At 41.5% G+C, this 23,914-nt stretch overlaps 1 protein-coding gene across 3 annotated transcripts in view; it reads left to right on the top strand.

The window, feature by feature from the left end:
• CHD3 (chromodomain helicase DNA binding protein 3) overlaps nt 1-23,914 on the top strand; it is a 64,917-nt gene that overhangs the window by 29,492 nt on the left and 11,511 nt on the right. For all 3 annotated transcript variants that reach the window (XM_072149923.1, XM_072149924.1, XM_072149922.1), the window contains exons 24-28: nt 2,643-2,809; nt 2,891-3,068; nt 4,448-4,513; nt 4,592-4,677; nt 4,814-4,947. In XM_072149923.1, coding sequence (XP_072006024.1) covers nt 2,643-2,809; nt 2,891-3,068; nt 4,448-4,513; nt 4,592-4,677; nt 4,814-4,947 — 631 coding nt within the window. The remainder of the gene's footprint in view (nt 1-2,642; nt 2,810-2,890; nt 3,069-4,447; nt 4,514-4,591; nt 4,678-4,813; nt 4,948-23,914) is intronic.

The following is a 23,914-nucleotide window of genomic DNA, read 5'->3' as shown; positions in this document are numbered from 1 at the left end:
CCGCCCAGCATTCCTCCCCCTCACCCAGCACACCATCCCCTCCCCCCAGCACTCCTCCCCCTCCCGCCCAGCACTCCTCCCCCTCCCGCCCAGCATTCCTCCCCCTCACCCAGCACACCATCCCCTACCCCCAGCACACCTCCCCCTCCCGCCCAGCACTCCTCCCCCTCCCCCCAGCACACCTCCCGCCCAGCATTCCTCCCCCTCACCCAGCACACCATCCCCTCCCCCCAGCAGACCTCCTGGGGAGGAAGGAGAGAGCGGCCATGCCTCTCTCATTGTCGGCACAGTCTTGAGCGATGGACACTCCTGGACTCTTTGTAGTCATCATTCACAGGTAAGCTCCACCCACCGCGTATCTCATCATGGCCGGCGTCCTCGCAATCAGACATATTGATCCCAACCCAAACGCAAGCCACGTGAATCGGGCTGCGACCCCCCCCCCCCCCCCCCCATCACCTCTTCTCCTTTGCATTGATTTTGATACGTGATTAGTAATCGCTATTCGTTCTGACTTGGGTTTTGTATTTTCTGTTTAAAAACAGATAATTAAGGTGTCAGGTTTTTTTTTTCCGCTTTGCTTTCCGTAGACTTCCTGAGGCGTCCGTTAGTACAGTACCCGTTGTTACATCTCCCGTTAGACCTGTGATTTGCGCGGAGAGTTGGAATAAATAAAACGTACGGCAGTAACATAACAAAAAATTTTTTTAAACTAACGGACATTAACAGAAAGAAGCAAAGTAACACTTTTTTTTTTTAAAACGGATCAGTTAAGGGTATTCGTTAAAAAAAAAACAACAAACTGATACTTTGCTATTAACCCTTTTTTTCCCTGCAAATTGCACTTCATAGTGACGGTACTTAATATTTCGTGCCGTGCACAGGCAGTCCCCGGGTTACGTACAAGATAGGTTCTGCAGGTTTGTTCTTAAGTTGAATTTGTATGTAAGTCGGAACTGTATACTTTATAATTGTAGCCCCAGTCAAAATTTTTTTGGTCTCTGTGACAATTGGATTTTAAAAATGTTGGGTTGTCATTAGAATTAGGAGTAACAATAAATCTTCATTACAGACGCCTGTGATATCTGTTACAGCTGATTATTGTAGCCTGAGGGTGAAGACACCCGTGGCGTTTTTAGGCCGTTTTTAGTTAGTGCGTTTTCACATGCGTTTTTAGAAAAAAAAAAAAAATAATTAAAACCTCCTGTACGAAAAAAAAAATAATCTACATGTTGCAATCTTTTTTTTTTTTTTTTTTTTGCAACTTTTGATGATGTTTTCATTGCTTCCATTGTGGGTACTGTACGACCTTTAGATCACATACATATACATTTTTTTTTTCCTTTGGACTTTCGGCTATTTTCCATTACGGAATAACCGCTATTATATTTAGGTTTGTTTTATTTTTATCAGTTATATGGAAAGGGGATGATTTAATTATATAATATTATACAGGCGGTCCCCTACTTAAGAACACTCGACTTACATACGACCCATAGTTACAAACGGACCTCTGGATATTGGTAATTTATTGTACTTTAGTCCTAGGCTACAATAATCAGCTGTAACAGTTATCACACAGGTGTCTGTAATGAAGCTTTAGTGTTAATATTCATTCTTATGACAACCCAACATTTTTAAAATCCAATTGTCACAGAGACCAAAAAAGTTCTGGCTGGGATTACAATGATAAAATATACAGTTCCGACTTACATACAAATTCAACTTAAAAACAAACCTTCAGACCCTATCTTGTATGTAACCCCGGGGACTGCCTGTATATATTTTTTACTATTTTCCGGACCCCCTAGGCTACTTCATCCCTATGTTGTCTGATTGATCCTACTATATACTGCCATACTGCAGTATATGGGGATTTTACTGATCATCTACTACAATGTGCCACTGGCACAGCTAGTGACCCGAGGCTATCCGACGTAGCAGGAAGCGAAGATCTAAGGCAAGATGGTGGCACTGATCAAAGGGTTAACAATTAACAACAACGCACAATTGGTGTTACTGGTGGGTGTTTGCTGCAATATGCAACAAACACCCACCTTGTATGGAGAGGGCTCAGCCCGAAAGCCCCCTCCATACACCCTTAGCCGACATGTGACGTCCTAATAAGTCACATCCCCGTAACGGGTTAATGTATCCATTTGTTTTATTGCTCCGATGATTCCCCTTCTATGTGACGTGTACAGATCATGTACAGCAAATGTGTCTCTGTAGTCACTTGTTGTGTTTCTCCCTCTCATCCGCCCCTTCTTCTTGTTTTATTAAAGGGGTTGGCACCAGGTTTTGTGTAATGGAGTGGCAGTGCCTCACTGGGTCACAAACCATCTGTACAGGTGCCAGGTCCGGTCCGCCCCCTGCACGTCCTGGACGTATGGCTGGATTTGTGGCCTAACAGTCAATCCGGCATATTAACGGCCAATGATTGGCCCAATCATAGCCGTCGCTTGGGGCAATAGTGGATAGGAACCATGGAATAACCCCTTTAAATTTCATAACCGGGTTAAAAACATGACTTCAGTATCAGACTACACAGGGCTTATCTGTAGTCTGTAACCATGGAGACAGAGAGGTCTGCACAGGACCTGTGTACGCCGGAGCAGTAGCTTCATGACTCTTCCTTCCAGGTGATAACAAAGAGGAGGACAGCAGTGTCATCCACTACGACAATGGCGCCATCGCCAGGCTTCTGGACCGCAACCAGGATGAGACGGAGGACACGGAAGTGCAGAACATGAACGAGTACCTCAGCTCCTTCAAAGTGGCGCAGTACGTGGTGCGGGAGGAGGAGAAGGTGAGGAGCGGCCCCCGGGTCTGCACCCGCTCTCCGCCCCCCCGACGCACATTTTCCTGAGGTTTTTGCTTTGTATTTTAGTTGGAAGAGTTGGAGCGGGAAGTGATCAAACAGGAGGAGAACGTGGATCCCGACTACTGGGAGAAGCTGCTCCGCCACCACTACGAGCAGCAGCAGGAGGACCTGGCGCGTAACCTGGGCAAGGGCAAGAGGGTGCGCAAGCAGGTCAACTACAATGACGCCGCCCAGGAGGATCAGGGTAAGGACCCCTCCCATGGTCACCTCTCTGCCCCCTCTCCTGCTGTTCTGCAATGTGCATCCATTTCACTGACTACCGGAACCAGTGATAGAAAAGGTAGCGGTGACATGCGGGACAAGTACTGGCTGCAACCCAATGCTTGTATGGTCTGGGGTCTGCATTGTACATTACTGTCTGGTTTGGGGTCTTCCTTAGTCACTGTTTGGTCTGGGGTCTTCCTTAGTCACTGTTTGGCCTGGGGTCTTCCTTAGTCACTGTTTGGCCTGTGGGTCTGCCTTAGTCGTTGTCTGGCCCGGGGTCTGCCTTAGTCGTTGTCTGGCCTGGGGTCTGCCTTAGTCGTTGTCTGGCCTGGGGTCTGCCTTAGTCGTTGTCTGGCCTGGGGTCTGCCTTGGTCGTTGCCTGGCCCGGGGTCTGCCTTGGTCGTTGCCTGGCCCGGGGTCTGCCTTGGTCGTTGCTCGGCCCGGGGTCTGCCTTGGTCGTTGCCCGGCCCGGGGTCTGCCTTGGTCGTTGTCTGGCCCGGGCTCTGCCTTGGTCGTTGCCCGGCCCGGGGTCTGCCTTGGTCGTTGCCTGGCCCGGGGTCTGCCTTGGTCGTTGTCTGGCCCGGGGTCTGCCTTGGTCGTTGTCTGGCCTGGGGTCTGCCTTGGTCGTTGTCTGGCCCGGGCTCTGCCTTGGTCGTTGCCCGGCCCGGGGTCTGCCTTGGTCGTTGCCCGGCCCGGGGTCTGCCTTGGTCGTTGTCTGGCCCGGGGTCTGCCTTGGTCGTTGTCTGGCCCGGGGTCTGCCTTGGTCGTTGTCTGGCCCGGGGTCTGCCTTGGTCGTTGCCTGGCCCGGGGTCTGCCTTGGTCGTTGCCTGGCCCGGGGTCTGCCTTGGTCGTTGCCTGGCCCGGGGTCTGCCTTGGTCGTTGCCTGGCCCGGGGTCTGCCTTGGTCGTTGTCTGGCCCGGGCTCTGCCTTGGTCGTTGCCTGGCCCGGGGTCTGCCTTGGTCGTTGCCTGGCCCGGGGTCTGCCTTGGTCGTTGCCTGGCCCGGGGTCTGCCTTGGTCGTTGCCTGGCCCGGGGTCTGCCTTGGTCGTTGCCTGGCCCGGGGTCTGCCTTGGTCGTTGCCTGGCCCGGGCTCTGCCTTGGTCGTTGCCTGGCCCGGGCTCTGCCTTGGTCGTTGCCTGGCCCGGGCTCTGCCTTGGTCGTTGCCTGGCCCGGGCTCTGCCTTGGTCGTTGCCTGGCCCGGGCTCTGCCTTGGAAGTCTGACATTATGACCTTCAGACAAGAACAGACTGTACATCCCCGCTCTAGGGGAACCGACCAGATGATACTGTATGACGGGAGCCCCGGTCCATTTGTACTTCCCCCGGACCTCTGTCATCACTGACCCGCTCCTTCCTTCCAGATAACCAGTCCGAATACTCTGTGGGATCCGAAGAAGAGGATGAAGACTTTGATGAGAGGACAGAAGGTAAAGGCAGCCAAGTGACAGACCCCCGGAGGCCATATCTGCTGGTGACTCTGGTGACATCTTCCTCCTCTGTTACAGGCCGCAGGCAGTCGCGCCGACAGATGCGCAATGAGAAGGACAAGCCGCTGCCGCCCCTGCTGGCTCGCGTCGGTGGGAATATCGAGGTAAGGTCTCTGCCGGAAATAAGCAAGGGGGGGGGGGGGGGTAATGCGTGACTGTAAGATCAGACTACGTGTCAGGTTTGTTTGTAGTCTGTAACCATGGAGACGCATGGATTTACATAAGATCTGTTGTTCACAGGTTCTGGGTTTCAACACGCGGCAGCGGAAAGCCTTCCTGAACGCGGTCATGCGATGGGGGATGCCGCCCCAGGACGCCTTCAGCACACAGTGGCTGGTCAGAGACTTGCGGGGCAAGTCAGAGAAGGAGTTTAAGTAAGTGACCCCCAGATCTGCCGCCCCCCTACTACTGTATATGGGTGAACTCGGTATATACATGTATATACACCGTACACCTCATACATACAGCTACACATCTGTACTCGCTATATACATGTATATACACCGTACACCTCATACATACAGCTACACGTCTGTACTCGCTATATACATGTATATACACCGTACACCTCATACATACAGCTACACGTCTGTACTCGCTATATACATGTATATACACCGTACACCTCATACATACAGCTACACGTCTGTACTCGCTATATACATGTATATACACCGTACACCTCATACATACAGCTACACGTCTGTACTCACTATATACATGTATATACACCGTACACCTCATACATACAGCTACACGTCTGTACTCGCTATATACATGTATATACACCGTACACCTCATACATACAGCTACACGTCTGTACTCGCTATATACATGTATATACACCGTACACCTCATACATACAGCTACACGTCTGTACTCACTATATACATGTATATACACTGTACACCTCATACATACAGCTACACGTCTGTACTCGCTATATACATGTATATACACCGTACACCTCATACATACAGCTACACATCTGTACTCGCTATATACATGTATATACACCGTACACCTCATATATACACCGTACACCTCATACATACAGCTACACGTCTGTACTCGCTATATACATGTATATACACCGTACACCTCATATATACACCGTACACCTCATACATACAGCTACACGTCTGTACTCGCTATATACATGTATATACACCGTACACCTCATACATACAGCTACACGTCTGTACTCGCTATATACATGTATATACACTGTACACCTCATACATACAGCTACACGTCTGTACTCGCTATATACATGTATATACACCGTACACCTCATACATACAGCTACACGTCTGTCCTCACTATATACATGTATATACACCGTACACCTCATACATACAGCTACACATCTGTACTCGCTATATACATGTATATACACTGTACACCTCATACATACAGCTACACGTCTGTACTCGCTATATACATGTATATACACCGTACACCTCATACATACAGCTACACGTCTGTACTCGCTATATACATGTATATACACCGTACACCTCATACATACAGCTACACGTCTGTACTCGCTATATACATGTATATACACCGTACACCTCATACATACAGCTACACGTCTGTACTCGCTATATACATGTATATACACCGTACACCTCATACATACAGCTACACGTCTGTACGCGCTATATACATGTATATACACCGTACACCTCATACATACAGCTACACGTCTGTACTCGCTATATACATGTATATACACCGTACACCTCATACATACAGCTACACGTCTGTACTCGCTATATACATGTATATACACCGTACACCTCATACATACAGCTACACGTCTGTACTCGCTATATACATGTATATACACCGTACACCTCATACATACAGCTACACGTCTGTACTCGCTATATACATGTATATACACCGTACACCTCATACATACAGCTACACGTCTGTACTCGCTATATACATGTATATACACCGTACACCTCATACATACAGCTACACGTCTGTACTCGCTATATACATGTATATACACCGTACACCTCATACATACAGCTACACGTCTGTACTCGCTATATACATGTATATACACCGTACACCTCATACATACAGCTACACGTCTGTACTCGCTATATACATGTATATACACCGTACACCTCATACATACAGCTACACGTCTGTACTCGCTATATACATGTATATACACCGTACACCTCATACATACAGCTACACGTCTGTACTCGCTATATACATGTATATACACCGTACACCTCATACATACAGCTACACGTCTGTACTCGCTATATACATGTATATACACCGTACACCTCATACATACAGCTACACGTCTGTACTCGCTATATACATGTATATACACCGTACACCTCATACATACAGCTACACGTCTGTACGTGCTATATACATGTATATACACCGTACACCTCATACATACAGCTACACGTCTGTACGCGCTATATACATGTATATACACCGTACACCTCATACATACAGCTACACGTCTGTACTCGCTATATACATGTATATACACCGTACACCTCATACATACAGCTACACGTCTGTACGCGCTATATACATGTATATACACTGTACACCTCATACATACAGCTACACGTCTGTACTCGCTATATACATGTATATACACCGTACACCTCATACATACAGCTACACGTCTGTACTCGCTATATACATGTATATACACCGTACACCTCATACATACAGCTACACGTCTGTACTCGCTATATACATGTATATACACCGTACACCTCATACATACAGCTACACGTCTGTACTCGCTATATACATGTATATACACCGTACACCTCATACATACAGCTACACGTCTGTACTCGCTATATACATGTATATACACCGTACACCTCATACATACAGCTACACGTCTGTACTCGCTATATACATGTATATACACCGTACACCTCATACATACAGCTACACATCTGTACTCGCTATATACATGTATATACACCGTACACCTCATACATACAGCTACACGTCTGTACTCGCTATATACATGTATATACACCGTACACCTCATACATACAGCTACACGTCTGTACGCGCTATATACATGTATATACACCGTACACCTCATACATACAGCTACACGTCTGTACTCGCTATATACATGTATATACACCGTACACCTCATACATACAGCTACACGTCTGTACTCGCTATATACATGTATATACACCGTACACCTCATACATACAGCTACACGTCTGTACTCGCTATATACATGTATATACACCGTACACCTCATACATACAGCTACACGTCTGTACTCGCTATATACATGTATATACACCGTACACCTCATACATACAGCTACACGTCTGTACTCGCTATATACATGTATATACACCGTACACCTCATACATACAGCTACACATCTGTACTCACTATATACATGTATATACACCCTATACATACAGCTACACGTCTGTACTCGCTATATACATGTATATACACTGTACACCTCATACATACAGCTACACGTCTGTACTCACTATATACATGTATATACACCGTACACCTCATACATACAGCTATACGTCTATACTCGCTATATACATGTATATACACCGTACACCTCATACATACAGCTACACATCTGTACTCACTATATACATGTATATACACCGTACACCTCATACATACAGCTACACGTCTGTACTCGCTATATACATGTATATACACCGTACACCTCATACATACAGCTACACATCTGTACTCACTATATACATGTATATACACCGTACACCTCATACATACAGCTACACGTCTGTACTCGCTATATACATGTATATACACCGTACACCTCATACATACAGCTACACATCTGTACTCACTATATACATGTATATACACTGTACACCTCATACATACAGCTACACGTCTGTACTCGCTATATACATGTATATACACCGTACACCTCATACATACAGCTACACGTCTGTACTCGCTATATACATGTATATACACCCTATACATACAGCTACACGTCTGTACTCACTATATACATGTATATACACCGTACACCTCATACATACAGCTATACGTCTATACTCGCTATATACATGTATATACACCGTACACCTCATACATACAGCTACACGTCTGTACTCGCTATATACATGTATATACACCGTACACCTCATACATACAGCTACACGTCTGTACTCGCTATATACATGTATATACACTGTACACCTCATACATACAGCTACACGTCTGTACTCGCTATATACATGTATATACACCGTACACCTCATACATACAGCTACACATCTGTACTCACTATATACATGTATATACACCGTACACCTCATACATACAGCTACACGTCTGTACTCACTATATACATGTATATACACCGTACACCTCATACATACAGCTACACATCTGTACTCACTATATACATGTATATACACCGTACACCTCATACATACAGCTACACATCTGTACTCACTATATACATGTATATACACCGTACACCTCATACATACAGCTACACATCTGTACTCACTATATACATGTATATACACCGTACACCTCATACATACAGCTACACATCTGTACTCGCTATATACATGTATATACACTGTACACCTCATACATACAGCTACACGTCTGTACTCGCTATATACATGTATATACACCGTACACCTCATACATACAGCTACACATCTGTACTCACTATATACATGTATATACACTGTACACCTCATACATACAGCTACACATCTGTACTCACTATATACATGTATATACACCGTACACCTCATACATACAGCTACACGTCTGTACTCGCTATATACATGTATATACACCGTACACCTCATACATACAGCTACACATCTGTACTCGCTATATACATGTATATACACCGTACACCTCATACATACAGCTACACGTCTGTACTCGCTATATACATGTATATACACTGTACACCTCATACATACAGCTACACGTCTGTACTCACTATATACATGTATATACACCGTACACCTCATACATACAGCTACACATCTGTACTCGCTATATACATGTATATACACTGTACACCTCATACATACAGCTACACATCTGTACTCACTATATACATGTATATACACTGTACACCTCATACATACAGCTACACGTCTGTACTCGCTATATACATGTATATACACCCTATACATACAGCTACACGTCTGTACGTGCTATATACATGTATATACACTGTACACCTCATACATACAGCTACACATCTGTACTCACTATATACATGTATATACACTGTACACCTTATACATACAGCTACACGTCTGTACTCGCTATATACATGTATATACACTGTACACCTCATACATACAGCTACACGTCTGTACTCGCTATATACATGTATATACACCGTACACCTCATACATACAGCTACACATCTGTACTCACTATATACATGTATATACACTGTACACCTCATACATACAGCTACACATCTGTACTCGCTATATACATGTATATACACTGTACACCTCATACATACAGCTATACGTCTATACTCGCTATATACATGTATATACACCGTACACCTCATACATACAGCTACACGTCTGTACTCACTATATACATGTATATACACTGTACACCTCATACATACAGCTACACGTCTGTACTCACTATATACATGTATATACACCGTACACCTCATACATACAGCTACACGTCTGTACTCACTATATACATGTATATACACCGTACACCTCATACATACAGCTACACGTCTGTACTCACTATATACATGTATATACACCGTACACCTCATACATACAGCTACACGTCTGTACTCACTATATACATGTATATACACCGTACACCTCATACATACAGCTACACGTCTGTACTCGCTATATACATGTATATACACTGTACACCTCATACATACAGCTACACATCTGTACTCGCTATATACATGTATATACACCGTACACCTCATACATACAGCTACACGTCTGTACTCGCTATATACATGTATATACACTGTACACCTCATACATACAGCTATACGTCTGTACTCGCTATATACATGTATATACACTGTACACCTCATACATACAGCTACACGTCTGTACTCACTATATACATGTATATACACCGTACACCTCATACATACAGCTACACGTCTGTACTCGCTATATACATGTATATACACTGTACACCTCATACATACAGCTACACGTCTGTACTCACTATATACATGTATATACACTGTACACCTCATACATACAGCTACACGTCTGTACTCGCTATATACATGTATATACACTGTACACCTCATACATACAGCTACACGTCTGTACTCACTATATACATGTATATACACCCTATACATACAGCTACACATCTGTACTCGCTATATACATGTATATACACCGTACACCTCATACATACAGCTACACGTCTGTACTCGCTATATACATGTATATACACCCTATACATACAGCTACACGTCTGTACTCGCTATATACATGTATATACACCGTACACCTCATACATACAGCTACACGTCTGTACTCACTATATACATGTATATACACTGTACACCTCATACATACAGCTACACGTCTGTACTCACTATATACATGTATATACACTGTACACCTCATACATACAGCTACACGTCTGTACTCGCTATATACATGTATATACACCCTATACATACAGCTACACGTCTGTACGTGCTATATACATGTATATACACTGTACACCTCATACATACAGCTACACATCTGTACTCACTATATACATGTATATACACTGTACACCTCATACATACAGCTACACATCTGTACTCACTATATACATGTATATACACTGTACACCTCATACATACAGCTACACGTCTGTACTCGCTATATACATGTATATACACCCTATACATACAGCTACACGTCTGTACGTGCTATATACATGTATATACACTGTACACCTCATACATACAGCTACACATCTGTACTCACTATATACATGTATATACACTGTACACCTCATACATACAGCTACACATCTGTACTCACTATATACATGTATATACACCGTACACCTCATACATACAGCTACACGTCTGTACGTGCTATATACATGTATATACACTGTACACCTCATACATACAGCTACACGTCTGTACTCGCTATATACATGTATATACACCGTACACCTCATACATACAGCTACACATCTGTACTCGCTATATACATGTATATACACCGTACACCTCATACATACAGCTACACGTCTGTACGTGCTATATACATGTATATACACTGTACACCTCATACATACAGCTACACGTCTGTACTCGCTATATACATGTATATACACCGTACACCTCATACATACAGCTACACGTCTGTACTCGCTATATACATGTATATACACCCTATACATACAGCTACACGTCTGTACTCGCTATATACATGTATATACACCGTACACCTCATACATACAGCTACACGTCTGTACTCGCTATATACATGTATATACACCCTATACATACAGCTACACGTCTGTACTCGCTATATACATGTATATACACCGTACACCTCATACATACAGCTACACGTCTGTACTCGCTATATACATGTATATACACCGTACACCTCATACATACAGCTACACGTCTGTACTCGCTATATACATGTATATACACCGTACACCTCATACATACAGCTACACGTCTGTACTCGCTATATACATGTATATACACCGTACACCTCATACATACAGCTACACGTCTGTACTCGCTATATACATGTATATACACCGTACACCTCATACATACAGCTACACATCTGTACTCACTATATACATGTATATACACCCTATACATACAGCTACACGTCTGTACGTGCTATATACATGTATATACACCGTACACCTCATACATACAGCTACACGTCTGTACTCACTATATACATGTATATACACCGTACACCTCATACATACAGCTACACATCTGTACTCACTATATACATGTATATACACTGTACACCTCATACATACAGCTACACGTCTGTACTCACTATATACATGTATATACACCGTACACCTCATACATACAGCTACATGTCTGTACTCACTATATACATGTATATACACCGTACACCTCATACATACAGCTACACGTCTGTACTCGCTATATACATGTATATACACTGTACACCTCATACATACAGCTACACATCTGTACTCACTATATACATGTATATACACCCTATACATACAGCTACACATCTGTACTCACTATATACATGTATATACACCGTACACCTCATACATACAGCTACACGTCTGTACTCGCTATATACATGTATATACACCGTACACCTCATACATACAGCTACATGTCTGTACTCACTATATACATGTATATACACCGTACACCTCATACATACAGCTACACGTCTGTACTCGCTATATACATGTATATACACTGTACACCTCATACATACAGCTACACGTCTGTACTCGCTATATACATGTATATACACCGTACACCTCATACATACAGCTACACGTCTGTACTCGCTATATACATGTATATACACCGTACACCTCATACATACAGCTACACGTCTGTACTCACTATATACATGTATATACACTGTACACCTCATACATACAGCTACACGTCTGTACTCGCTATATACATGTATATACACTGTACACCTCATACATACAGCTACACATCTGTACTCGCTATATACATGTATATACACCGTACACCTCATACATACAGCTACACATCTGTACTCACTATATACATGTATATACACCGTACACCTCATACATACAGCTACACGTCTGTACTCGCTATATACATGTATATACACCGTACACCTCATACATACAGCTACACGTCTGTACTCGCTATATACATGTATATACACCGTACACCTCATACATACAGCTACACGTCTGTACTCGCTATGTACATGTATATACACCGTACACCTCATACATACAGCTACATGTCTGTACTCGGTATATACATGTATATACACCTCATACATACAGCTACACGTCTGTACTCGCTATATACATGTATATACACTGTACACCTCATACATACAGCTACATGTCTGTACACACTATATACATGTATATACACCGTACACCTCATACATACAGCTACACGTCTGTACTCGCTATATACATGTATATACACCGTACACCTCATACATACAGCTACACGTCTGTACTCGCTATATACATGTATATACACCGTACACCTCATACATACAGCTACACGTCTGTACTCACTATATACATGTATATACACCGTACACCTCATACATACAGCTACACGTCTGTACTCGCTATATACATGTATATACACCTCATACATACAGCTACACGTCTGTCCTCACTATATACATGTATATACACCGTACACCTCATACATACAGCTACACGTCTGTACTCGCTATATACATGTATATACACCCTATACATACAGCTACACGTCTGTACTCGCTATATACATGTATATACACCGTACACCTCATACATACAGCTACACGTCTGTACTCGCTATATACATGTATATACACCGTACACCTCATACATACAGCTACATGTCTGTACCCACTATATACATGTATATACACCCTATACATACAGCTACACGTCTGTACTCGCTATATACATGTATATACACTGTACACCTCATACATACAGCTACACGTCTGTACTCACTATATACATGTATATACACTGTACACCTCATACATACAGCTACACGTCTGTACTCGCTATATACATGTATATACACCGTACACCTCATACATACAGCTACACGTCTGTACTCACTATATACATGTATATACACCGTACACCTCATACATACAGCTACACATCTGTACTCGCTATATACATGTATATACACCGTACACCTCATACATACAGCTACACGTCTGTACTCACTATATACATGTATATACACCGTACACCTCATACATACAGCTACACATCTGTACTCGCTATATACATGTATATACACTGTACACCTCATACATACAGCTACACGTCTGTACTCACTATATACATGTATATACACCGTACACCTCATACATACAGCTACACGTCTGTACTCGCTATATACATGTATATACACCGTACACCTCATACATACAGCTACACCTCTGTACTCGCTATATACATGTATATACACCGTACACCTCATACATACAGCTACACGTCTGTACTCGCTATATACATGTATATACACCGTACACCTCATACATACAGCTACACGTCTGTACTCGCTATATACATGTATATACACCGTACACCTCATACATACAGCTACACGTCTGTACTCGCTATATACATGTATATACACCGTACACCTCATACATACAGCTACACGTCTGTACTCGCTATATACATGTATATACACCGTACACCTCATACATACAGCTACACGTCTGTACTCGCTATATACATGTATATACACCGTACACCTCATACATACAGCTACACGTCTGTACTCGCTATATACATGTATATACACCGTACACCTCATACATACAGCTACACATCTGTACTCGCTATATACATGTATATACACTGTACACCTCATACATACAGCTACACGTCTGTACTCACTATATACATGTATATACGCCGTACACCTCATACATACAGCTACACGTCTGTACTCGCTATATACATGTATATACACTGTACACCTCATACATACAGCTACACGTCTGTACTCACTATATACATGTATATACACCGTACACCTCATACATACAGCTACACATCTGTACTCACTATATACATGTATATACACTGTACACCTCATACATACAGCTACACGTCTGTACTCGCTATATACATGTATATACACCGTACACCTCATACATACAGCTACACCTCTGTACTCGCTATATACATGTATATACACCGTACACCTCATACATACAGCTACACATCTGTACTCGCTATATACATGTATATACACCGTACACCTCATACATACAGCTACACGTCTGTACTCGCTATATACATGTATATACACCGTACACCTCATACATACAGCTACACATCTGTACTCACTATATACATGTATATACACTGTACACCTCATACATACAGCTACACATCTGTACTCACTATATACATGTATATACACCGTACACCTCATACATACAGCTACACGTCTGTACTCGCTATATACATGTATATACACCGTACACCTCGTACATACAGCTACACGTCTGTACGTGCTATATACATGTATATACACTGTACACCTCATACATACAGCTACACGTCTGTACTCGCTATATACATGTATATACACCGTACACCTCATACATACAGCTACACGTCTGTACTCGCTATATACATGTATATACACTGTACACCTCATACATACAGCTACACGTCTGTACTCACTATATACATGTATATACACCGTACACCTCATACATACAGCTACACATCTGTACTCGCTATATACATGTATATACACTGTACACCTCATACATACAGCTACACATCTGTACTCGCTATATACATGTATATACACCGTACACCTCATACATACAGCTACAGGTCTGTACTCGCTATATACATGTATATACACCGTACACCTCATACATACAGCTACACATCTGTACGTGCTATATACATGTATATACACCGTACACCTCATACATACAGCTACACGTCTGTACTCGCTATATACATGTATATACACCGTACACCTCATACATACAGCTACACGTCTGTACTCGCTATATACATGTATATACACCGTACACCTCATACATACAGCTACACATCTGTACTCACTATATACATGTATATACACCGTACACCTCATACATACAGCTACACGTCTGTACTCGCTATATACATGTATATACACCGTACACCTCATACATACAGCTACACATCTGTACTCACTATATACATGTATATACACTGTACACCTCATACATACAGCTACATGTCTGTACTCGCTATATACATGTATATACACCGTACACCTCATACATACAGCTACACGTCTGTACTCGCTATATACATGTATATACACCGTACACCTCATACATACAGCTACACATCTGTACTCACTATATACATGTATATACACCGTACACCTCATACATACAGCTACACGTCTGTACTCGCTATATACATGTATATACACCGTACACCTCATACATACAGCTACACATCTGTACTCACTATATACATGTATATACACTGTACACCTCATACATACAGCTACACGTCTGTACTCGCTATATACATGTATATACACTGTACACCTCATACATACAGCTACACGTCTGTACTCGCTATATACATGTATATACACTGTACACCTCATACATACAGCTACACGTCTGTACTCACTATATACATGTATATACACTGTACACCTCATACATACAGCTACACATCTGTACTCACTATATACATGTATATACACCCTATACATACAGCTACACGTCTGTACTCGCTATATACATGTATATACACCCTATACATACAGCTACACGTCTGTACTCGCTATATACATGTATATACACCGTACACCTCATACATACAGTTACACATCTGTACTCGCTATATACATGTATATACACCGTACACCTCATACATACAGCTACACGTCTGTACTCGCTATATACATGTATATACACCGTACACCTCATACATACAGCTACACGTCTGTACTCGCTATATACATGTATAAACACCCTATACATACAGCTACACATCTGTACTCACTATATACATGTATATACACCCTATACATACAGCTACACGTCTGTACTCACTATATACATGTATATACACCCTATACATACAGCTACACATCTGTACTCACTATATACATGTATATACACCCTATACATACAGCTACACGTCTGTACTCACTATATACATGTATATACACTGTACACCTCATACATACAGCTACACGTCTGTACTCGCTATATACATGTATATACACTGTACACCTCATACATACAGCTACACGTCTGTACTCGCTATATACATGTATATACACTGTACACCTCATACATACAGCTACACATCTGTACTCACTATATACATGTATATACACCCTATACATACAGCTACACGTCTGTACTCGCTATATACATGTATATACACCGTACACCTCATACATACAGTTACACATCTGTACTCACTATATACATGTATATACACCGTACACCTCATACATACAGCTACACGTCTGTACTCGCTATATACATGTATATACACCGTACACCTCATACATACAGCTACACATCTGTACTCACTATATACATGTATATACACTGTACACCTCATACATACAGCTACACGTCTGTACTCGCTATATACATGTATATACACCGTACACCTCATACATACAGCTACACGTCTGTACTCGCTATATACATGTATATACACTGTACACCTCATACATACAGCTACACGTCTGTACTCGCTATATACATGTATATACACTGTACACCTCATACATACAGCTACACGTCTGTACTCGCTATATACATGTATATACACCGTACACCTCATACATACAGCTACACATCTGTACTCGCTATATACATGTATATACACCGTACACCTCATACATACAGCTACACATCTGTACTCACTATATACATGTATATACACCCTATACATACAGCTACACGTCTGTACTCGCTATATACATGTATATACACCGTACACCTCATACATACAGCTACACGTCTGTACTCACTATATACATGTATATACACTGTACACCTCATACATACAGCTACACATCTGTACTCACTATATACATGTATATACACTGTACACCTCATACATACAGCTACACGTCTGTACTCGCTATATACATGTATATACACCGTACACCTCATACATACAGCTACACGTCTGTACTCGCTATATACATGTATATACACCGTACACCTCATACATACAGCTACACGTCTGTACTCGCTATATACATGTATATACACCGTACACCTCATACATACAGCTACACGTCTGTACTCGCTATATACATGTATATACACCGTACACCTCATACATACAGCTACACGTCTGTACTCGCTATATACATGTATATACACCGTACACCTCATACATACAGCTACACGTCTGTACTCACTATATACATGTATATACACCGTACACCTCATACATACAGCTACACGTCTGTACTCGCTATATACATGTATATACACCGTACACCTCATACATACAGCTACACGTCTGTACTCGCTATATACATGTATATACACTGTACACCTCATACATACAGCTACACATCTGTACTCGCTATATACATGTATATACACCGTACACCTCATACATACAGCTACACGTCTGTACTCGCTATATACATGTATATACACTGTACACCTCATACATACAGCTACACGTCTGTACTCGCTATATACATGTATATACACCGTACACCTCATACATACAGCTACACGTCTGTACTCACTATATACATGTATATACACCGTACACCTCATACATACAGCTACACGTCTGTACTCGCTATATACATGTATATACACCGTACACCTCATACATACAGCTACACGTCTGTACTCGCTATATACATGTATATACACCGTACACCTCATACATACAGCTACACGTCTGTACTCGCTATATACATGTATATACACCGTACACCTCATACATACAGCTATACGTCTATACTCGCTATATACATGTATATACACCGTACACCTCATACATACAGCTACACGTCTGTACTCGCTATATACATGTATATACACCGTACACCTCATACATACAGCTACACGTCTGTACTCGCTATATACATGTATATACACTGTACACCTCATACATACAGCTACACGTCTGTACTCGCTATATACATGTATATACACTGTACACCTCATACATACAGCTACACATCTGTACTCACTATATACATGTATATACACTGTACACCTCATACATACAGCTACACGTCTGTACTCGCTATATACATGTATATACACTGTACACCTCATACATACAGCTACATGTCTGTACGCACTATATACATGTATATACACCGTACACCTCATACATACAGCTACACGTCTGTACTCGCTATATACATGTATATACACTGTACACCTCATACATACAGCTACACGTCTGTACTCGCTATATACATGTATATACACCGTACACCTCATACATACAGCTACACGTCTGTACTCGCTATATACATGTATATACACTGTACACCTCATACATACAGCTACACATCTGTACTCACTATATACATGTATATACACCGTACACCTCATACATACAGCTACACGTCTGTACTCGCTATATACATGTATATACACCGTACACCTCATACATACAGCTACACGTCTGTACTCGCTATATACATGTATATACACCGTACACCTCATACATACAGCTACACGTCTGTACTCACTATATACATGTATATACACCCTATACATACAGCTACACGTCTGTACTCGCTATATACATGTATATACACTGTACACCTCATACATACAGCTATACGTCTGTACTCGCTATATACATGTACATACACTGTACACCTCATACATACAGCTACACATCTGTACTCGCTATATACATGTATATACACTGTACACCTCATACATACAGCTACACATCTGTACTCACTATATACATGTATATACACTGTACACCTCATACATACAGCTACACATCTGTACTCGCTATATACATGTATATACACTGTACACCTCATACATACAGCTACACATCTGTACTCGCTATATACATGTATATACACCGTACACCTCATACATACAGCTACACGTCTGTACTCGCTATATACATGTATATACACCGTACACCCTATACATACAGCTACACGTCTGTACTCGCTATATACATGTATATACACTGTACACCTCATACATACAGCTACACATCTGTACTCACTATATACATGTATATACACCGTACACCTCATACATACAGCTACACATCTGTACTCGCTATATACATGTATATACACTGTACACCTCATACATACAGCTACACATCTGTACTCGCTATATACATGTATATACACCGTACACCTCATACATACAGCTACACGTCTGTACTCGCTATATACATGTATATACACCCTATACATACAGCTACACGTCTGTACTCACTATATACATGTATATACACTGTACACCTCATACATACAGCTACACATCTGTACTCACTATATACATGTATATACACTGTACACCTCATACATACAGCTACACGTCTGTACTCACTATATACATGTATATACACTGTACACCTCATACATACAGCTACACGTCTGTACTCACTATATACATGTATATACACCGTACACCTCATACATACATCTACACGTCTGTACGCACTATATACATGTATATACACTGTACACCTCATACATACAGCTACACGTCTGTACTCACTATATACATGTATATACACCGTACACCTCATACATACAGCTACACGTCTGTACTCGCTATATACATGTATATACACCGTACACCTCATACATACAGCTACACGTCTGTACTCGCTATATACATGTATATACACCGTACACCTCATACATACAGCTACACGTCTGTACTCACTATATACATGTATATACACCGTACACCTCATACATACAGCTACACGTCTGTACTCGCTATATACATGTATATACACTGTACACCTCATACATACAGCTACACGTCTGTACTCGCTATATACATGTATATACACCGTACACCTCATACATACAGCTACACATCTGTACTCACTATATACATGTATATACACTGTACACCTCATACATACAGCTACACGTCTGTACTCGCTATATACATGTATATACACCGTACACCTCATACATACAGCTACACGTCTGTACTCGCTATATACATGTATATACACCGTACACCTCATACATACAGCTACACGTCTGTACTCACTATATACATGTATATACACTGTACACCTCATACATACAGCTACACGTCTGTACTCACTATATACATGTATATACACTGTACACCTCATACATACAGCTACACGTCTGTACTCACTATATACATGTATATACACCGTACACCTCATACATACAGCTACACGTCTGTACTCGCTATATACATGTATATACACCGTACACCTCATACATACAGCTACACATCTGTACTCGCTATATACATGTATATACACCGTACACCTCATACATACAGCTACACATCTGTACTCGCTATATACATGTATATACACCGTACACCTCATACATACAGCTACACCTCTGTACTCGCTATATACATGTATATACACTGTACACCTCATACATACAGCTACACGTCTGTACTCACTATATACATGTATATACACCCTATACATACAGCTACACGTCTGTACTCGCTATATACATGTATATACACTGTACACCTCATACATACAGCTACACGTCTGTACTCGCTATATACATGTATATACACTGTACACCTCATACATACAGCTACACATCTGTACTCACTATATACATGTATATACACCGTACACCTCATACATACAGCTACACATCTGTACTCGCTATATACATGTATATACACTGTACACCTCATACATACAGCTACACGTCTGTACTCACTATATACATGTATATACACTGTACACCTCATACATACAGCTACACGTCTGTACTCGCTATATACATGTATATACACCGTACACCTCATACATACAGCTACACATCTGTACTCGCTATATACATGTATATACACCGTACACCTCATACATACAGCTACACGTCTGTACTCGCTATATACATGTATATACACTGTACACCTCATACATACAGCTACACGTCTGTACTCACTATATACATGTATATACACTGTACACCTCATACATACAGCTATACGTCTGTACTCGCTATATACATGTATATACACTGTACACCTCATACATACAGCTACACATCTGTACTCGCTATATACATGTATATACACCGTACACCTCATACATACAGCTACACGTCTGTACTCGCTATATACATGTATATACACCCTATACATACAGCTACACATCTGTACTCGCTATATACATGTATATACACCGTACACCTCATACATACAGCTACACATCTGTACTCGCTATATACATGTATATACACCGTACACCTCATACATACAGCTACACGTCTGTACTCACTATATACATGTATATACACCCTATACATACAGCTACACGTCTGTACTCGCTATATACATGTATATACACCGTACACCTCATACATACAGTTACACATCTGTACTCGCTATATACATGTATATACACCGTACACCTCATACATACAGCTACACGTCTGTACTCGCTATATACATGTATATACACCGTACACCTCATACATACAGCTACACGTCTGTACTCGCTATATACATGTATATACACCGTACACCTCATACATACAGCTACACATCTGTACTCACTATATACATGTATATACACTGTACACCTCATACATACAGCTACACATCTGTACTCACTATATACATGTATATACACCGTACACCTCATACATACAGCTACACGTCTGTACTCGCTATATACATGTATATACACTGTACACCTCATACATACAGCTACACGTCTGTACTCGCTATATACATGTATATACACTGTACGCCTCATACATACAGCTACACGTCTGTACTCGCTATATACATGTATATACACCGTACACCTCATACATACAGCTACACGTCTGTACTCGCTATGTACATGTATATACACCGTACACCTCATACATACAGCTACACATCTGTACTCGCTATATACATGTATATACACTGTACACCTCATACATACAGCTATACGTCTGTACTCGCTATATACATGTACATACACTGTACACCTCATACATACAGCTACACATCTGTACTCGCTATATACATGTATATACACTGTACACCTCATACATACAGCTACACGTCTGTACTCGCTATATACATGTATATACACCCTATACATACAGCTACACGTCTGTACTCGCTATATACATGTATATACACCGTACACCTCATACATACAGCTACACGTCTGTACTCGCTATATACATGTATATACACCGTACACCTCATACATACAGCTACACATCTGTACTCACTATATACATGTATATACACTGTACACCTCATACATACAGCTACACATCTGTACTCACTATATACATGTATATACACCGTACACCTCATACATACA

The sequence above is a fragment of the Engystomops pustulosus genome, chromosome 4, assembly GCF_040894005.1.
Source record: "Engystomops pustulosus chromosome 4, aEngPut4.maternal, whole genome shotgun sequence".
Taxonomy (NCBI): Eukaryota; Metazoa; Chordata; class Amphibia; order Anura; family Leptodactylidae; genus Engystomops; species Engystomops pustulosus.
This window is presented reverse-complemented; position numbering and strand designations above follow the sequence as displayed.